At 36.7% G+C, this 18039-nt stretch overlaps 1 protein-coding gene across 16 annotated transcripts in view; it reads left to right on the top strand.

The window, feature by feature from the left end:
• The window catches only part of MBTD1 (mbt domain containing 1), a 35574-nt gene that overhangs the window by 10237 nt on the left and 7298 nt on the right, over nucleotides 1-18039 (top strand). For 9 of the 16 annotated variants that reach the window (XM_086857687.1, XM_086857690.1, XM_086857685.1 and 6 more), the window contains 10 exons: nucleotides 5300-5417; nucleotides 6059-6193; nucleotides 6667-6755; nucleotides 8091-8325; nucleotides 9566-9621; nucleotides 9892-9996; nucleotides 10778-10925; nucleotides 13400-13482; nucleotides 13794-14028; nucleotides 14620-14697. In XM_086857687.1, the coding sequence (XP_086713813.1) occupies nucleotides 5300-5417; nucleotides 6059-6193; nucleotides 6667-6755; nucleotides 8091-8325; nucleotides 9566-9621; nucleotides 9892-9996; nucleotides 10778-10925; nucleotides 13400-13482; nucleotides 13794-14028; nucleotides 14620-14697 (1282 nt within the window). Of the gene's footprint in view, nucleotides 1-5299; nucleotides 5418-6058; nucleotides 6194-6666; nucleotides 6756-8090; nucleotides 8326-9565; nucleotides 9622-9891; nucleotides 9997-10777; nucleotides 10932-13399; nucleotides 13483-13793; nucleotides 14029-14619; nucleotides 14698-18039 lie in introns of all 16 variants that reach the window. The other 7 variants (XM_086857688.1, XM_086857686.1, XM_086857682.1 and 4 more) reach the window with 1 other exon arrangement.

Raw genomic sequence — 18039 nt, 5'->3', positions numbered from 1 at the left:
CTGAGTCTGTGGAAGTTCTTGAATTCATTCTTCCAGAACGTTCAATATCCAAGTACTCTTTGTGATCTATGAAATATTACTGTATGACTGCTTTTTAGATAATTTGTCATTTAATACCTTTCTGAACACCATCAGTTACTTTTTTCATATATACACTCTCATAAACAAAAAGGAAGGCTCTTACATACTTGAGAATTGTTTTTCTTATGTTGAGAATTGTTTTTCTTTTGTTCAGCTCACAAAATCATCCCATGTACTGCAGAGTAACAAACCAACGAAGTCAAGCTATACTGAAAACAGTTACAAAAGGCTTTTTAGATTAAGTCAGGCTTGTTCCATTGTGTTGGACCAATCTTTTTGTTACACATTTAGATTTAGGGTTTTCTTTCTTCATTTTTAGTCAGATTCTCCATGTCAGTTGTTCTGCCAGGTAATCTAGTATGGGGGAAGATGAAGGCTCTTTGGAAATCTGAAATTTCAAAAGCTAGTTTTCTTTGTTTTACAGACAAAAAGACATTCTTTAATGACTGAGGAAATTAGTGGATGGGGAAAATATATTTTGCTCAAAATTTTGCGCTGAAAGTGGTAATCAAAGCAAACATTTTGCTTCATGGAGGTTGTCCATGAGGGAGAAGAGACACATGTTTTCTTCAGCTCAGGAATTCCTGCTGGGCCCTCTCAGCTCATAAACTAGTGGGATTTGAGGGCTCCTGACAGTTGGCACTTTGTGAATAGCACCCTTTATCCTTAGAGGCCTCAGCTACTGCTCAGAATAAAGCCTTGCATTAGGGGAACTTGGGGAATTTGTATCAAATCCTGCATGCTTGAGTCAGCATGTTTGCACTTTGCTTTCACAGCTATGTACATGTAATAAGTGATTTCATCAGTCCGTATCGAACCGTATCGTTTGATAACATGGGCTGTGCTATTACATCTACAAATGTCTCAGGATGGGTGGCATCCTCTAATAGAAGCAGCTACAATCGTCAGGCCACTTGTAAACTATGCTCCAACGTTATATTTTATTTATATTTATTTTATGTTGCCCCAATAGTGCAAAGCAAGACCACACTCATGGTCACATCGTACCTCGAAAATTTTTGCAAGATAATGGCAACAGTACTACCAAGTAGCCTGAAAGCTGTGTCTTTTCTATCCTCATTTTCCTTTTTCATAGAAGTAAAATGCAAATCCTACAGTTTTATTTGGAGATTTCTACTTCTTTGATGGATATGAGTTAGTTTTATAAGGGTATGATTTGCATTTAACTTTACTGTAATTATTTATTTGAAAAATACATTATTTAAACTAGTCAGAATCTGAAAAACACATTAGCACTCTTTTGTTAGATTCTTCTCTTTGTCCCACTCTCCACTGATAATTAAACAATATTCTTTTTGTCTTTCTGTAAAGATTATTGCTGTTTTCTGTGTGCTGGGTATTGCTTTGATTTGTAAAAGTTTGTATTAGTTGATGTTCGTTTACCATCTGTATTATGGATTTCATACACCTGTATGTGTGTGATGGAGTATATAAAGCTTATTCTATTCATGACCAAAGTTTTGAATTTACAGTAATACCATGACATATCTACCCTGAAATTAATTTTTCAATAAAATACATTGAATTTTCTGGTTTTATTGGGTGTATCTGTATGGATATTTGATAGGGAACATTAGGATCAATATTAAAGAAAATTTAAGGATATGAGATGTGAGATTTGGCTTATTAATTATTTTTTTAATAATCTGGAATTCTTTAGTATCTCAGGTCTGATGTAGATTTCACACATCAGTTTTTCTGTTTTTTTTTTTTTCCTTGGAATTTATTTCTTCTTCAATTTAAAACAGTTACATTTTAGAATTAAAGTATCTAAATCTTGGGAAGCTGTCTCTCTCTTTCTTTGTGATAAGAATTAATTTCAAAGTATTTTGATGTGCTTTTTGCTTCCATGTTACCTTTGTTGCAGACTTGAGTGTTGAGTAACACTAATGAAATTCAGTAGCAGTAGGGTGGCCATGCCCATAACTTCAGCATTCAGTGAATTGGAGCAGGGAACTGCTTTGGTTTATGTCCTACAGGAAGCCCATGACAATGCCAGAATTCCCATTTGTGCACCTTGCAGCCTCTTTTTTTATTTTGTCAAATTGCATTAATCAGGAACACAGCAGTAGCTGCTGCAAGGAAAAAAAAACTCAATTTAATGTTTTTAATATTGAGTTATAGCTTAGTCACATTCAGTGAGCTCACTGCAGACCTGCATTCCACTTTTTTTCTCTAAACACTTTTTACTCTTTTCTATAGTTGCTTTTATTAGTTCAAGCCATTCCTACAATGGAAAGCAAATTACAGTGGTTTGAGTTGTTTTTCAGTACCACTTACTGGACAATTTTATGCACAATTAAGAGCAATTATTTATTTTCACTCTGTTGCTACTGAGAGGCACATTTAATGAAGTTCTTTTTTCCAAATGAATTTTATTCTGCGCCAGAATATTTCCATTCTCTTGGTTTCTTGTGTTCTTAAACTCTATCCAGTGATTTAAGGGAGCATTTCCAGGATGCTACACTGGGTGGCAGTGCTCTGCTTTGAAGGTTTTTGTTTAAATCCTTTTGTATGTTTTCTCCTCTGGCATTACCTGTTGTTGGGGCACTGCTCACACACAAGGTTTCAGCATTCCGTACAATTCAGGAATTAGTAGCATCACCATCAGGATTTGCCATTAAAATCCTGATTTAAAGTCTGGAATCATGGCAGTGTTGATGCCATCCAAAACCTTTAGAGGCCACTTATTTAAGCCATGTGAGCTCTTCATTCAGGTGCATATGTGGGAATACTTGGCCTTTAGGTGCTCCTGTCAAACAGGCCCTTCCTGATTGCACCTTACCTTGCAGAGAAGGCCCTTGGTGCTCACAGATAGACCCCTCCCAGGTCATGTCCCGGAGAAGGAAGCCAGGAACCAGCTCTTCCTTGTTTGGGAGTGATGTGAAGTGGATCTCTTCATCATGAGTCTGAAAGGTAAATTTGTTCTTACCTGTAAATGATGGTTCTGCTAGTTCACACTATGCCAATCCAGACTGCAGTCACCTTCCAGCCAGCAGATAAGTAAGATTTAACACTTCTCTAGTGGTGTTTTGAGTTTTTAAAAGCACTCTTCAAACATTGATTGATTAATCAGATCAGACAGAGGAGAGATGAAGGAAGACAGCTGTCACAGCTCTGGTTTATCCAGGTCTTCCTGCCTTAAGAATATCCCTAATGAGTGAAGGAGACTAAGATGGTGCAGTGTAACAGGTGTGCTGTAAACCAGCCCTCAGGACAGTACCACTGTCTGACATTTCAGCAGTGATGCTGCACAGGATGGCTTCCTTCTTGAAAGGGTGAGCCATATGGATTGGTGTAGGAGAACTAGCAGAACCAATGTTTTCACAGACAAGGACAAATTTAACTTTCTGCTATTTCCGTCTATACCAATCCATGCTCTTGGAATGAAATTTCCATTATAGGTTGATGTCAGAAGTGTTGTTCTGATATACTATTCTCTCTGAATCCACTGAGTAGATGAGCAAGTGGTAAAATGTACTTCAATTGAGTGCAGCTTGGATTATGAAATTATTCAGCATTGTTATTTTTGATTGTTTGGCCTCATCTGTATCTCTAGACAGGCAACAAGGTTTGCTAAAATATGCAGTTTGATTAAGTTTATTTTCCAGTTCAATTCAAAAACCTACACATGTCAATCTAGAGAGGGGAGTGAGTATGGGATGGGACTTAAGTTGTATCTGCATGTTTTGTGTGTGAAAATAAGCCATTGTCTTTTCAGTTGGATTTTTCTCAGGCTGCCAGTTGGCAGAAGAGAGCTCTGTGGTCTAGACTGGTGTAGATGGGACATAGCAGAATATGAAGAGACCAGGCTTCAAGAATAAAAACTGGCATACTTATATTTTCTTTAAGAGTTAAAACTAGTTTTAAGTTTTGTATAATCTGAAGTACTTAAACTAATGAAGTTTTTCCCTTTTTTAAGATAAATTCAGCTTCTAGTGATGCTAGTGGCAATTGCTTTGATTGCCAGCAAAATTCCAATATTGTCATTTCCAGTTACTCAGGATTAATGCAGATTTCTTCACTTGTAGCTCTCAGCAAAAAATCTCTGCAGTTGGAGGCTATTCCCAAGGACCAGTTCAGTTCTCTGGCTTTGCAAAGAGCTTTGTAAATGAGACACTGCAGAGCCAGAGGGTCCCTCCTTCAGTTGCCCCAGTGATAGCAATCTCTGAATCTCTGAACTGATAGTAATCTCTGAACTGATACGAATTTATTTTTCTCAGAATGAATATGACTATTGTTATAAAACACCCAAAATAAGAATCCTTCTCTCTTGGGTAGTCTCAAGTTTAATGCAGAATGAGAAGTTTTCTAGCTTGTTACCAATATAAATTCAGTTGAGTTATTGTTAAGAATTTAGGTTCTTCATCACTGTGCATTTCTGGTATCTACAATACCATCTTTGACTGGCATTTCATGATGCTCTGTTCAACAAAATGTTCTTCTGGAGATAGCAAACTAAATGTAATTTCTGTCACCAGCTTCTGCAAACCCTTATGAGTTCATCAGGTGGATATTCCTTCTTGTTCCTAACATATACCTCACATGGGACTGTGTGAGGGATCTTGCTGTGCCTTTCCTTCTGGTGTTCATTAAAAAGGTGCCACTCAGAGCCTTCTGTTCTTTTTGCCTGCTTCATGGAGTGATCACTTGCAGGTGATGTGAAAGCCTGTTCCTCTGAGAGGATGTGAACCAGTGGGTAATCAACCCCACCATAATAAATCATTAGAATAGATTAAAAAAAAAAAATTTAGGCATTCTTTCAGCAGCATGCCTAACTTGCAGAATTTAAAGATTTTGATGTCTATGCTACAAGTATCATGATTTTCTTGCAAGTAGAATTGCGTAACATTTCCACCATTCTTACTAACATTGGTAGTTTCTTCCTAATTGAAATATAGAATAAAACTGACCTTCGAGAATGTACAATTTGTGCTTGTGTTTAACTGCTATTTAAACTTGGAATGCTGTAGGTTTTTTTCAGTAAATACACAAGAATAATTGGATACCATTGCAGTATTACACATAGTCATCAAGTCAAAATCGAAGTAGGTTCTCATAGAAACAATGGTTTCTAACTATATAGTATATGTATATTGAATGTTTTGTCTTTTTAAGTTGTTTGTAGAACACTGAGATAACAAAAAAAATATTTTCATTTGGTAAGCTGATGGCTTTTTAACCCCAACCTTGACAGGCACCCATGGGGACTTGCTGGGGTGATATTGCAGAAGGAGTGCGAGTGGAGGTTCCAAACACTGACTGCAGCCTACCTACCAAAGTCTTCTGGATAGCTGGAATTGTAAAATTAGCAGGTAAATGTGTTTTAATTGAAATTAAAATTATCAAAAGAAGTGTGTGAAGTGATCAAATACTTCAGTCTGTGATCACCTGGTGAGTGTAATGCTGACACTGGTCAGGTTGGCAGTGCTGTGCCTGTAGGTTACACATTGTAGTGCTGTCACTGTTCTACACTGACTACTGTGATTCTTGAGAATGTCAATCCTTGGTTTGGTATTTTTAATATTGCCTTAGAGTGCAGTAAGAGCAGTGCAGAGCAGATAGGAGACAGTTCAAGAGCTTTCAAGAAGCCTCATTGTATGAATCACATGTATTGGTAAAAAGTTAGAAATTCAAGGTCACAGATCTAAGATACGAAAAAGCTGATACTGTGCGTAATTAATTTTGTCCTCTTATGTCCAACTTCTAAAGATTTATAGTTTAAGAATTTTAATTTTATTTAAATTGACTTACAAGATAATGCATGCACATTTATCAAAGCAGTCCATTCTGTCCATTAATAGCATCCAGAAATGTGCCATAAAAAAAACCTTGCAATTAAAAATTACATTTAGAAAATCAATGTAATGTGCATGATGATTGGTCAAGAAATACTCATACATACTTTATAGTCTTGTTTCATTCTTGTATTTTTTTTTTAAATGCTTTCTTTCAGGCTACAATGCTCTGCTGAGATATGAAGGCTTTGAAAATGATTCAAGTCTTGACTTCTGGTGCAACATTTGTGGGTCTGACATCCACCCGGTTGGTTGGTGTGCAACCAGTGGGAAGCCCTTAGTTCCTCCTCGAAGTATGTAAATAGTAGCCTTATTTATTGATTTCAAGGTCTCTTTATTAAACTAAATTTTCTCACGGTCCAGATATCAAAGTATTCTTTTATCCTAACAACTCTTTCAATGCTTATGTATTAATAATTTTAACTTTTTGAAAAATAAGAGCTTGGCTGATGCTGAAAGTGTTTCTTGGAGTAGCCCATCTGATGTGACTCAAAGCTTTTAAGATCAGGGTGGGAGCAGCTGGCTAATCAATGATGGGAATATGCACTGATTTTATTTATACTTGGTTATTGAATTCTTTACCCTGGCCCATAAACTTAAACTTGGGTAGCATTCATTCTCTGAAGAGGCTTTTTGTTATTATTGTCATCCAGGCCTCTTAATAGTCATCTGGGATTTCTTGTTTACATATTCCAGACTCTAATATTGTCTCTAATGACCACAATAAAAAATCAGTGGCTTATTTTTAACCCTTCATTTGTAACAGCCATCCAACACAAATACACAAACTGGAAAGCTTTTCTAGTGAAACGACTTACTGGTGCCAAAACACTTCCTCCTGACTTTTCTCAGAAGGTAAGGCTGATACTATATCAATGATGTTCTCTAAAGAAAACTGCAGCACAGTGTGAAGAAATGAAATATTTTATAATGGCACATTAGCTCCTCTTGCAGTGAAGGAGATAGTTTCTTCCCTTAGATACAGTTTTCCTTGGAATCCCATCTCCAGTTATGGCCACACTTGGTCAGTATGTATTTGGAAAACTGTTTGCTCTAGAAAGAATAGCTTTCTATTAAAACCAGTTAGTCTATTTTAATTTTAAAATACCCCATTTAAAAAATCCACAGAAAACCCAGAAGTGCTCATGAGTTACCTTGTGATATGTAAGAAAAATGGAAACTGATTTTTCTAATTCAGGAATGATTTTTATCATGCACTAACACAAGAAACTGAACAGAATATGTTAATATAGTATGGATGTAGAAGGAATAAAGATCATACTTTTACATCTTACTATTTTTTTCCTTCTCTGGACTGGGTTTCTTTCTGTCTTAGTCATGTGGCTTCAGGTGTGGCAGCTGCTGTATAGTGTACTGTAAGTTTACTTACCAATATTGTGAGATAATGGTGCATATAGTTCTTAGCAGAACTATGAGATTTAACTGGTTGTTTTACACTGCATAGAATGTTTAAAAAACAACCAAAAGCCTTTCTGCAGTTGTTAAATTTTATTTTAAAATTGGCTCAGTTATAAGCCAAATTAAATTGGCATGATCTCAGTCCTTTGAGGAGTTGGTAATGAAAATGGCAAGTGACAGATACTGATTTTTAAACACAGACTATTTTCACAAAGCAGATTAACATCTGTTTCCTCTCTTTTGTATATTTTGAAGAAATACTTTTGCAAATGGCCAGCTTTAATTATGTTGAAGGTTTTTTTTCCATGACTTGAAATGAAGTATTTTAATCTGTTTTTAAAATGCTGTATTTTAAGTAGATGACAAAGCAAGAACAAAAATCCTTGAGGTTTTTCTCGTTAAAGTTGTTTCTCAATGAACTTCACCCATTGTTAACAACTGAACAAACTTTCATTATACCAGTGGAAAATTCCCTGAATTTATGTGAGAATTGTAGCTCATCTTAAGGGATGACCTTGAAGCAATTAAAGCATTGTAAGATCTACTCTTAGTTTTCTAAAATATTTTGTTACAAATGAAATAGAAGAGAAATAATTTGTGTCATTTCTCCAGGTTGATTAACAAGTACTTCAGTTAAATATGAGTGTGTCAATACTGTGCTTTAGTAGACAAGAAACATATTCCAAAACAGGAAAACTAGAGGATATTCTTACATGGTAGGAGTTTCATTAACAGGAACATTCTTACAGGAGTGTTTTGTGTTGCTTCAAGGTGTCTGAGAGTATGCAGTACCCATTCAAAACTTCCATGAGGGTAGAAGTAGTGGACAAGACGCACCTCTGCCGGACAAGGGTGGCAGTGGTGGAAAGTGTCATTGGGGGCCGCCTGAGGTTGGTGTATGAGGAGAGTGAGGACAAAACTGATGACTTCTGGTGCCATATGTACAGCCCACTCATTCATCATATTGGCTGGTCTCGGAGTATAGGACACAGATTCAAAAGATCTGGTAAGTTTCATTTGGGTTAGAGGTGGTTTTGTGGGCAGTGTTGGCTGGGAGGAGTCTGGCTTTAGCAGTTCTATTGCTTGATACAATTAATCAAACTACCTTGAAAAATGATATTTTAAAATGTTATGTAATGTGGCCCAGGGGTTTTACCAATTTTATTACACTCAGGAATTTAAGTTAAAATTATAATTAACATATATAACGGTGGAAAAGCCACAATAATATTTAGATTGATTTGTAGTGTTTAGAAAATTAAATTATAAACAGAGGTCAGCAAACTGTAGGCAGAAAAACCTTTAACTGCACAATTCAAGCATGGTGAACTTCACTTTTCATGCTGATGTCTGGAATTACGGCCCTGTTCCACAAACTCCTAGTTTCTTCACATTTAACTCCTTATTTTGTATAATACAGTGTGGACAAGTATCTTAGTAGATTAAGAATTTCTATTTACCTGCAAGTTTGAAGACTAATATTTTTTATTGCAGTATTTACATGATTTAGAGTACATTAGGGAATGGGCTGGGAAAATGAAGTGACAATCTGATAGAAGAGACACAATTAAGGCTTTTGCTACCTAAAATACAAAAACAACTGTAATTTGAAATAGTTAAGGCTTTTAAACAACAACAACAAAAAGTCTGTTTTTTAAATTATTTCTCTGTTTCTTTGAGCTGGTATCCCTTGTCAGAGACAGAATTTCTGTAAAGCATTCCACAAGGCTTCCCTTCAGGGAATGGCCTTCAGTTTTCCTAATGCTTCAACTTCCACTGAAACAATTTATAAACAGATAGATATAGGTACATATAAATACACATATGCATATACATATATATAAATATATGTATTAAAAATGATTATATGTAATTACAAAAAATATGTATTTATAAATGTAATTTTCTGTCATAGCATAGTGCAGAGTTGTTTACCTGCCAATTTTTTGCAAAAGCTTTTATGTAATATTTTTATCAATTTTGTGACATAATCAGGTGGTCCTCTAAATACTGGATATTGGGTTTTATCCATAAATGATGTTTGTGTTATAGATGCAACTCAGATTGAAGTCAGCAAGGAAAATGGATGGATTATGTCCTCCTGATTTTTGTGGTAGTGTTGCTATAAACTGTGCATCTTCCACACCAGTGATTGTGTGGTATTGGTTAATATATTCAGAAAAATATATTTGCACTGTGAACAAAACTTCTGAACAATATTATAGTATTGTTATTATTCCTTGTAGATATTACAAAGAAACAGGATGGACATTTTGATGCACCCCCACACTTATTTATGAAGGTGAGTTCAGTAGCTAGAGCACTCTTCACAGACTTGATTAAGGGCCTTTAGTTCCTGTTGTGTGTAAACCAGACCTGAAATTCTATTGACATCCTGGCCCAGCATAAGCATTTCTGCTTTTATTTCTGCTTTTATTTCTGCTTTTATACCTCCTTGAATAAGCAGAGGTGATAGGACAGATATTTCAGTCTATTGCTTTGCAAGTGTGGAGTATGTTTTTTTCCAGGCTCATTAAATGTCTGTTTCTGCTGCTGTTCTGTGATTCTTTAGGTAAAAGAGGTTGATGCAGCTGGAGAGTGGTTTAAAGAAGGAATGAAATTGGAAGCTATAGACCCCCTAAACCTTTCAGCAATATGTGTGGCAACTATCAGAAAGGTAAGAATGGGGATGTCTTTTGGGGAGGCACAGAGGAATCCTTTTTCCCTAACCTTTATTCAGTCTTGAAACAAAAGGCTCAAAACCAAAATTAGTGGAGTTCATTCACACAGTGAATGGGATATGTCTGTCAATTGTTTATATACAACTGCTATGAAAATATGCTCATATAAATTTGACTTTAATCTCTGGAAATTTAGCCTTACCTTTAATTAGAATGTATTTGTGAGGTGAATGTGCAGGAAAATATTCTGCTAATTATACCAAGTGTTTTGCAACTGTTCAAAACCAAACTTCATCTTGCAGAAGTCTATGAAGATATTTTAAGGCTGTCCTTCTTTCTTAGCTTGATTGAAAGGGAGCCAATCTATGTGAAATCTGCTTTAAAAGAGAAAATGTAAAAAGCATCTTATCTGAATTGTTTAACCTTTCTAGTGAGGAGGAGTATCGTTATGATTTTGAGTAGTGGTGTATTGAATATCTTTGCAAGCTGAGGAATAGACTGAGTTATAAATCTTTAGAAGTAGAACTGATGTTCACAAGAAAAATAAACTGGAGACCAGAAAAAGGAAATGTTGATCTCATGACTTGGTGGTTGTCAAAGGTATATGTCCTGGAGACAGGTGTGATTTGGAGGGTTTTTGTTATAATTCAATGTCCTTCTAAGTGTGTTTCCATTATTATTGAGTTGCTTTCACTCTTGAAACATGGCATGCTTGCTTTCTAGCTTTCTCACCCAACTGAAGGTATTTAATGTGGAATTTTGTTTTTCTTTACCAAGGTGTTAGCAGATGGCTATCTTATGATTGGGATTGATGGCTCAGAAGCAGCAGATGGGTCTGATTGGTTTTGTTACCATGCCACTTCCCCTTCTATTTTCCCTGTTGGTTTCTGTGAAATTAACATGATTGAACTAACTCCACCCAGAGGTACAGGTAGCACTCTGACACCTTTTATTGTGAATATTGCTCAGTGATACTGTATGTGCCATATGCTCTGTTTCTTAACTCAGCCTACAAAATTCAGGTCTCTTCTTAGGACTTTCTCAAGTCTGAAACAAATACAGCAACTTTACTTTGAAGTAGTCTAAACCAGAGGTAGCCAAGTCTTCATTTAGAAAAAGTAAGATTGATTATTGGCTGAAATAATTTGCATTTTCTGTCAGAAATCGAGGATTCCACTAAATCAATGGGAAGTGTGGGAGTCACTAAAAGGGCTGTTCAGAAACTGTCACTGTTTGGGAAGTCCTGGCCACCAAAACAATTAATGAACAATGTAAAGAATCTCAGGCCAATTCACGACTTTACCAATCAATTTTTGGAAGGCTATGCACAAAATTGAGCTTTAGGACCGTACACTGGATGTGTACACTGAATTTCCTCTGTGAGGAAAAGCTGTCTGTTCACAAGCACATGTGCCTACAGAAGACTGCCTCCCTTTTCCCATTTTTTGCCTTGGTCTGGTATTTTTTAAGAGGATCATAGCTGTATTAACAGCAGATGACAATAATTTTCTATGGCTTTTTCCCTCCATTCTAATTCTTGCAGGCTTCTACTTGTATTTAATGAATTCTCTTTCTAGGTAATAACTACAATGTAATGCAACATGAAGAAAGTAATTTCATATTATTTTTGTTGTTGTACAGTGACAACTCTGTCACCCTAGATTGTGTGGAAAGTGCAGTTATACACATTTAGTTTTATTTTTCAGTCAGCTCATTTAGTGAATTTGCCTAGAAATTAATGGGCCCCAGCATTCCTCAAAAATCTGAGGTGCAGAGACACTTCCAATAGAAGTTTTTATGGGAGGAAATGCTTGTATATCAATATCAATGCATACCAATCAATTTAGAAATACATACATGAAACTGATGAGACAGATTAAGAGAAAAACTTGCCTTTGGTGATGAGACTACCTCTTTGCCCTTGAAACACTACTTTCAGAATGTGCATTTTGTTGTTAGTACATTTATGATACTTAGTGTTTCTTGTATCATAGCAACCTAATTCTTTACCTCCATGTCCATTTTCCCTTTTACTGCAGTTTTTCCTAAGTCCTGTGTCATCAGTGAGAGGTGATTATAAATCACACGTGCAATAATCTAAAAGTCATTCGGAAGAGGAATTAGTAGCAGTAAAATACAGAGTATAATACGCATTAGCATTTTTAATAGGATCAAAGTGATCAAAGCTCCTTAGCTCTAATGTGGAGGGTATTTTGCTTTCCAAATTATGGGCTGGAAAATGGACAGTTTCTTAATTCTGCCTGGTCTGACAGAACCCACATGCACATTTCCTGTGTGTGATGAACTTGAGTACAATTATATTGGTGTAGCAGAGGAATGTTATATTAACAAAAACATTAATATACAGAACATTAATGCAGCCCTTATTAACACTTCAGCTGCATTTGTCCATGCAGTTATTCCATAGCCAGTGTGAGCACTTATCCAAGTTGCACTCTTACCCAAGTCCATTGTGGATAACTTCAGTTATTGTGAAATCACTGGACTTTGCAAAGCTCATTCCTCCCAAACATCTTCATCCCATGCTGTAATCAGTAGAAGATGAAGGTGCTTAGGCATTTTGAGGGATGGGATTGAATTTTGGGCTGTGGGTACTGAGCGTGGCAGCCCTCTGCCCCCACAGAGATGAGATCCAGAGCTCTCCTGTAGCTCCCCTGCCATGCCCAGTGCACTGCAAATTTTCAGGATTCACTGCACACTGCTGCAGAGATATCCTTCAGGCTCTTGTTGCTCTGGCTAGAATTAGAGAATTACTAGTTTAAGCAGTTGTTGAAGTTGCCCAAAGGAAGAGATATTCCTGTGTTTTATTGTTTTATTATTCCTGATATTCAGTAGCAGCTACATATATTATTGAGAGATCATTTTCTTCCCTTTATAATAGCTTTAAAAAAATCCTCTAATTTTCCATATTACATATTACTGCTATTTTTACCCTTATTAAACTTTTAAAATATCCATGTTTATTCTTACCATTTTGTTCCTGACAATTTAAGTGTTTCAATAGTGGAGCTATTTCCCCACAGTGAAGAAACTGGATGCTTGTAATTCTGTGATCTGTCCTGTGTCATTTGTGTAGGGCATTTGTAGAGATAAGAATCTTCATGGACAAAAAACTTCCAGTTTAAGTGATTAATCTTAACTTAAATGATACCTTTTATCTTACCTAGTACTTCATTCTTCTTGTTTGTTGCAAATGGGCAATGTCCAGGTGGCTCTTTGTCCCTTAGATCAAAGCTCAGAGAGTGGAAGTTTCTGATACTAATGTTTGACTTTTGTTGTCTTTTTAGCTGTAACACATTCCCAATATACTATTTTTGCTATTGTCCTTACTCATGAATTTTGCAGTTGATGTATGAAAATGTTGTTTAAAATTCACAGGTTATGCAAAACTCCCTTTTAAATGGTTTGACTACCTCAGGGAAACTGACTCAATAGCAGCACCAGTAAAGCTCTTCAATAAGGTAATGAACTTACACGTATTTGTACTAGAATTAGTATTTTCTTGACATTTTTGCATAGCGCATGGGATGGCACCATTTGTTAAATACAATTTTGAAAAACTAAAACTTTTAACGTTAAGAACCATTTGAGTAAACAAAGGTTGATGTCTCTGAAATCAGAGGCTTCAGATGCAGAGGTACAGGAAACTTCATCAATGATACTTGGTTTTTTTTCTATATTAAGTCTATTGAAATCTCCATTTCAGCATTGTGCTTAAACTATCTTAAAGAAAATGTCTTTTTACTGATGTTTGCCTTCTTTGCTTCCCCAGGAAGTTCCAAACCATGGGTTTCATGTTGGCATGAAACTGGAGGCTGTAGATCTGATGGAGCCTCGCCTGGTGTGTGTGGCCACAGTGACGCGCATTATCCACCGGCTTCTGAGGATACACTTTGATGGGTGGGAAGATGAATATGATCAGTGGGTGGATTGTGAGTCCCCAGATTTGTATCCTGTGGGATGGTGTCAGCTCACTGGATACCAGCTCCAGCCTCCGGCACCACAGTGTGAGTCCTTTGTCAATAATAGAAATTAATTTCATGGGGGCTCATTTTCCTAACCTTTTCCAGTTAGGTTCCTAGGCACAACAAAAATAGAAAAAAATCTTGCTAATGCCTGGAAGTTATAATTCACAGTTCTAATCTTTCCCACTTTGATTTCTAAAGTACTTCTGAATGTTTTTTACTATTTTTTTCCATGCCAGAAGATGCTGATTTGATGCAGGGAAAAAGCCCCTTGTCAGTTCTGGAGGAGCTAGCTGAGAATTTATATTGCTTTAAGACTGCCAATGTATCTGTTTCTGAATTTGGTGGAACTCAGCCTGTGCAGAAGCTGTATCTAATTCATTACATCACAACTTGTCCTGTCATATCAAGTGATAATAACTGATGAAATGCATTTAAAGAACTGATTTTTAGTGAGAGGGTAATGAGAGAGCTCATATTAAGTAGTTTGATTTGGTTGGTTTCCTACAGTAAGTTTCTGTCTTTGTTATGTCACTAAGGAAAAATTCTGTAACTGTGTAGCAGCTTTGACACATTCTAATTTATTTTTTTTTAATAATTAACATGAATTTTGAATTCTTCATTTTTTTACAGCATCAAGAGATAGCCAATCAAGTTCATCTAAACAGAAGAAGAAAGCTAAATCACAACAGTACAAAGGACATAAGAAAAGTGGGTGACGAAATAGTGTTTGCACTTTACCTGTTGTTTTAAAGTTTGTGGTCTCTACCTAAGTCCCTGTTCTATTTGGAAATGTTTGTGTCTAAATAGGTGTTATGCTTAAAGGTGCAGTATGCCACAAAAGGAACTTTTTCATTGAGAATAACCATTTTTTCTAACTTCTGATAGGGTAGATGTTGCTGATAATAATATATGAATTGTAGATGGACAATGGTGAAAATATTTTTGTGTTCTGACATAATTTCAGTTAAATAATATATTGGCTGTGTACTATATTGGTAGCTGTACTGCCTTGTACAAAATACTCAGGTATCAAAACAGTTTTCCCTCTGTTCTTTGTAACACAGGTGAAGGAAAAAGAACCAAGTTGCTGGGATCAGAAAGAATGAGGTGTAGAAAACTTAAATTATCATCTAACTGGCTTCTCTTTGAAACAAAAAAGCTATTTATTTGCCAGATTTTTTGGTTTAGGCATCTATGTAAATTAAGCTTTTGTATTATTACTTTCAGGAGCAAAAAGCATTGCTGTATGTGGCTGTTCTTGTCACAGTAAAACACAGTAATGATATTTTTAAGAATCTGCAGTGTTCAGGTACTTTCCACAGTAATTGATTCCCTTGGAATCAAATTGTCAAAATATAAAATTAGCTTGCTTAATTTAGTCTTGTTTCTAGAATGTTTTGTTGTTGTGTAGAACTAATGTGAGAAATTAAAACCTTGTCTTCCTGGTGAATTTGTGAATGGATCTATGTATTCAGGCCAGTTGGAACCTTATTCCCCAGTCATTGGGAATACAACCTTTGCTGTGTTGATCTTTGGGCATGAAAAGAAGTTGGCTGGTGAGTGCCACAGATAAAACAGGTGTCTGGGAAGTTCTTAGAACCTCTTGTTAAGTGCCTCAAACATTGCACTGGTTTTCCTTTCTGCTGTTGGAGGAAATAAACAATAAAATAAACAGTAAAATCCAGATCCTTTTTAGAATCTTGCAGCAGTATTTTTTAAATAGGATTCAGGTACTGGAAAACTCCTGGTTTGAGAATATCCATGGAAAGCTGTGAGTGCTGTTGCTTTAAGCTAGGGAAATATGGGTCTATGATTAATTTCCTTTGTGTAGTACCTAGTTTTGGGTAATTCTGCACTGTCTGAGAAGATTTTGTTTAGCAAGCTGTTTTGGATTATCATACTCCTTAACTTTTCTCTTTCCTAATACCTCTGCTGGTTTCTTGCTACCGGTCTTAGAGTAAGTGTGACCCAAACCTGGAAAATTAATTCCTCTTACTTAGTGCCATAGGAAGCTTTAGTCGAGGGAAATTTGTTCTTCATTTCTCACTAACCTAAATTAAATGTTGCCTGTGGAAGCAAGGAAAACTTCTGAGTGTGTTCTGGACTGTTTGCTCAATATTAAGAAATCCTCTTAATTGCTAGAAGGTGAGAGAACAAGGTCATGAGCAGTTAGAGCCAGCTGCCTCCTATATGGGTTTTCTCTAAGTAGGTTATGGCAATAGAAGTGCTGAGTCACAGGAAATAATGCTAAAAATGTCTTCTGAAGCTTTTTCTTGTTCAGCACTTATAAATAAAATAGGAAGTTATTTTGTAAAGGATTTCAGTCACAAAACCATATAATGCAGCCATGTTTTTTATGTACCATGTAAAGTCACACAGATGATTAACGAGAAACTCTGTCTTAAATTAGATTCATTTTAGCAGGACAGGGTTATTTCCACACATTTTTCTCATGTGCTCACAACACTGCCCAGGATGTCAGAGTCATTCTGCTGTGTGTAACAATGCAGATTTCTGCTGCAATGTCTCCTCCTTCCTGGGAGCACTGGGAGTACACATGTTTGCTGGGAAGCAGAACTGATTGCATCGTAAACACTTTGGGAATGCTTTTGGGGATACTTGAGAATGTCCCCCAATTCCCTTTCCAGTAGTGTTTGTTTCAGTGAGTAGGGTTTCGTGCCGTGTGCCTGCTGCTCAGAAGGCTGTGCAGGTGACTTTTTTGAATGGTAACCTGCTAGCATGCCTGGACAATTAATTAATAATGAAAGGATGCAATATCTGCTGGCATTGTCTGCTTCCTCTTGGGTGTATATATCAGAATAAGGTTACTGCAATGATAATCTGACCTCCATATTTTCAAGGCTGGGATTCTGTAGACACCATTCTGCCTCATTAATCTCTCTAAAAGGCTCACCCTGAAGTTGTGTTATAAGAAGAATGTTTAAGCAGGGTGGTATCTTTAGCATATGCATAATCAGTTACATTTTCAGGGCTGGGCTTTTCTTTGTCTGTCTGACAGTGCTTATAGGGCTGAAGCATCAGCAGCCATAGTTTGGATGTGGCTGAAAGCACTGATTTGTGCTACAGATCCTGTACCCTCAATACCACAGAGAACATGCCTTGAGCACAGAATGGAAGCATCTTAGTGATAAAGGAGAAACATGGTAATTTGTATGGGAAATGTTTTAATTACATTTTTTCATTAATGCAGTCTTAAATAATTCGAGGGCATTTTAGAAGTTTTTTTCTACGCTGGAATGGTTATTTGTGTTTGTAAGGCACTGTAAAAATGGGAAATACCATTCTAAGGGAATTAAGAGAGTGTATTTTTAGGGGTGATAAACATAATAATCCTAGAAAGGATTATTTCCCCGGATGCATCCTTCTGTCTCTTAGGCACACACACTGAAACAACTGCAGCCTGAAACTAAGCCAAGATATCTTGGGTGTCCAGGCAGAGGAATGTGACTGTGCAGTATAGCTGCAGCAGAAATAATTCACTGCATTTATATTTCATTGTTAGAGAATGAGATAAGTGGGTCATGGTATTAAGCAATGCCCTTGAGGTCCTACCTGTAATCTGTAGAATTCAGGGACTACAGTGTGGTTGTTGAGAACAATATTCCCAATAATAACTGAGTGGTGCCATTGTACAGGCCCTGGTTTTTGAGAATGGGTGAATATCAATCAGAGCCTTTCTCAGTAAACAGTCAGAGTTGCCTGATGCACTTTAACCCGAGCGTTTATTTTAGTTTGACTTGATGTTTAGAGAGGAAGATACCAGTTGGGAAGAAACCTGTCAGTTTGTCCAGCCCACCCATGGCAGGTGAGGTGCGGAGGAGCTTCTCTGGGGATGACGAGTTGATTCCTCCTCCATACCGAGCCCTTCCAGCACAGACAGCCCCTGAGGCCTTCCAGCCTCCCAGGAATAGCCAGGAGTTCAGTCCCAGCCTCCAAACAGGTAACTGGTCACAGCAGTGTGTCACTGCAGAGTGGGAAGCTATGGTCCAGGGTGTCGTGCTGACTCATCCATTCTTTCTTTTTTCAGTT

Source organism: Cyanistes caeruleus, chromosome 19, assembly GCF_971803275.1.
Source record: "Cyanistes caeruleus chromosome 19, bCyaCae1.hap1.1, whole genome shotgun sequence".
Lineage (NCBI taxonomy): Eukaryota > Metazoa > Chordata > Aves > Passeriformes > Paridae > Cyanistes > Cyanistes caeruleus.
This window is presented reverse-complemented; position numbering and strand designations above follow the sequence as displayed.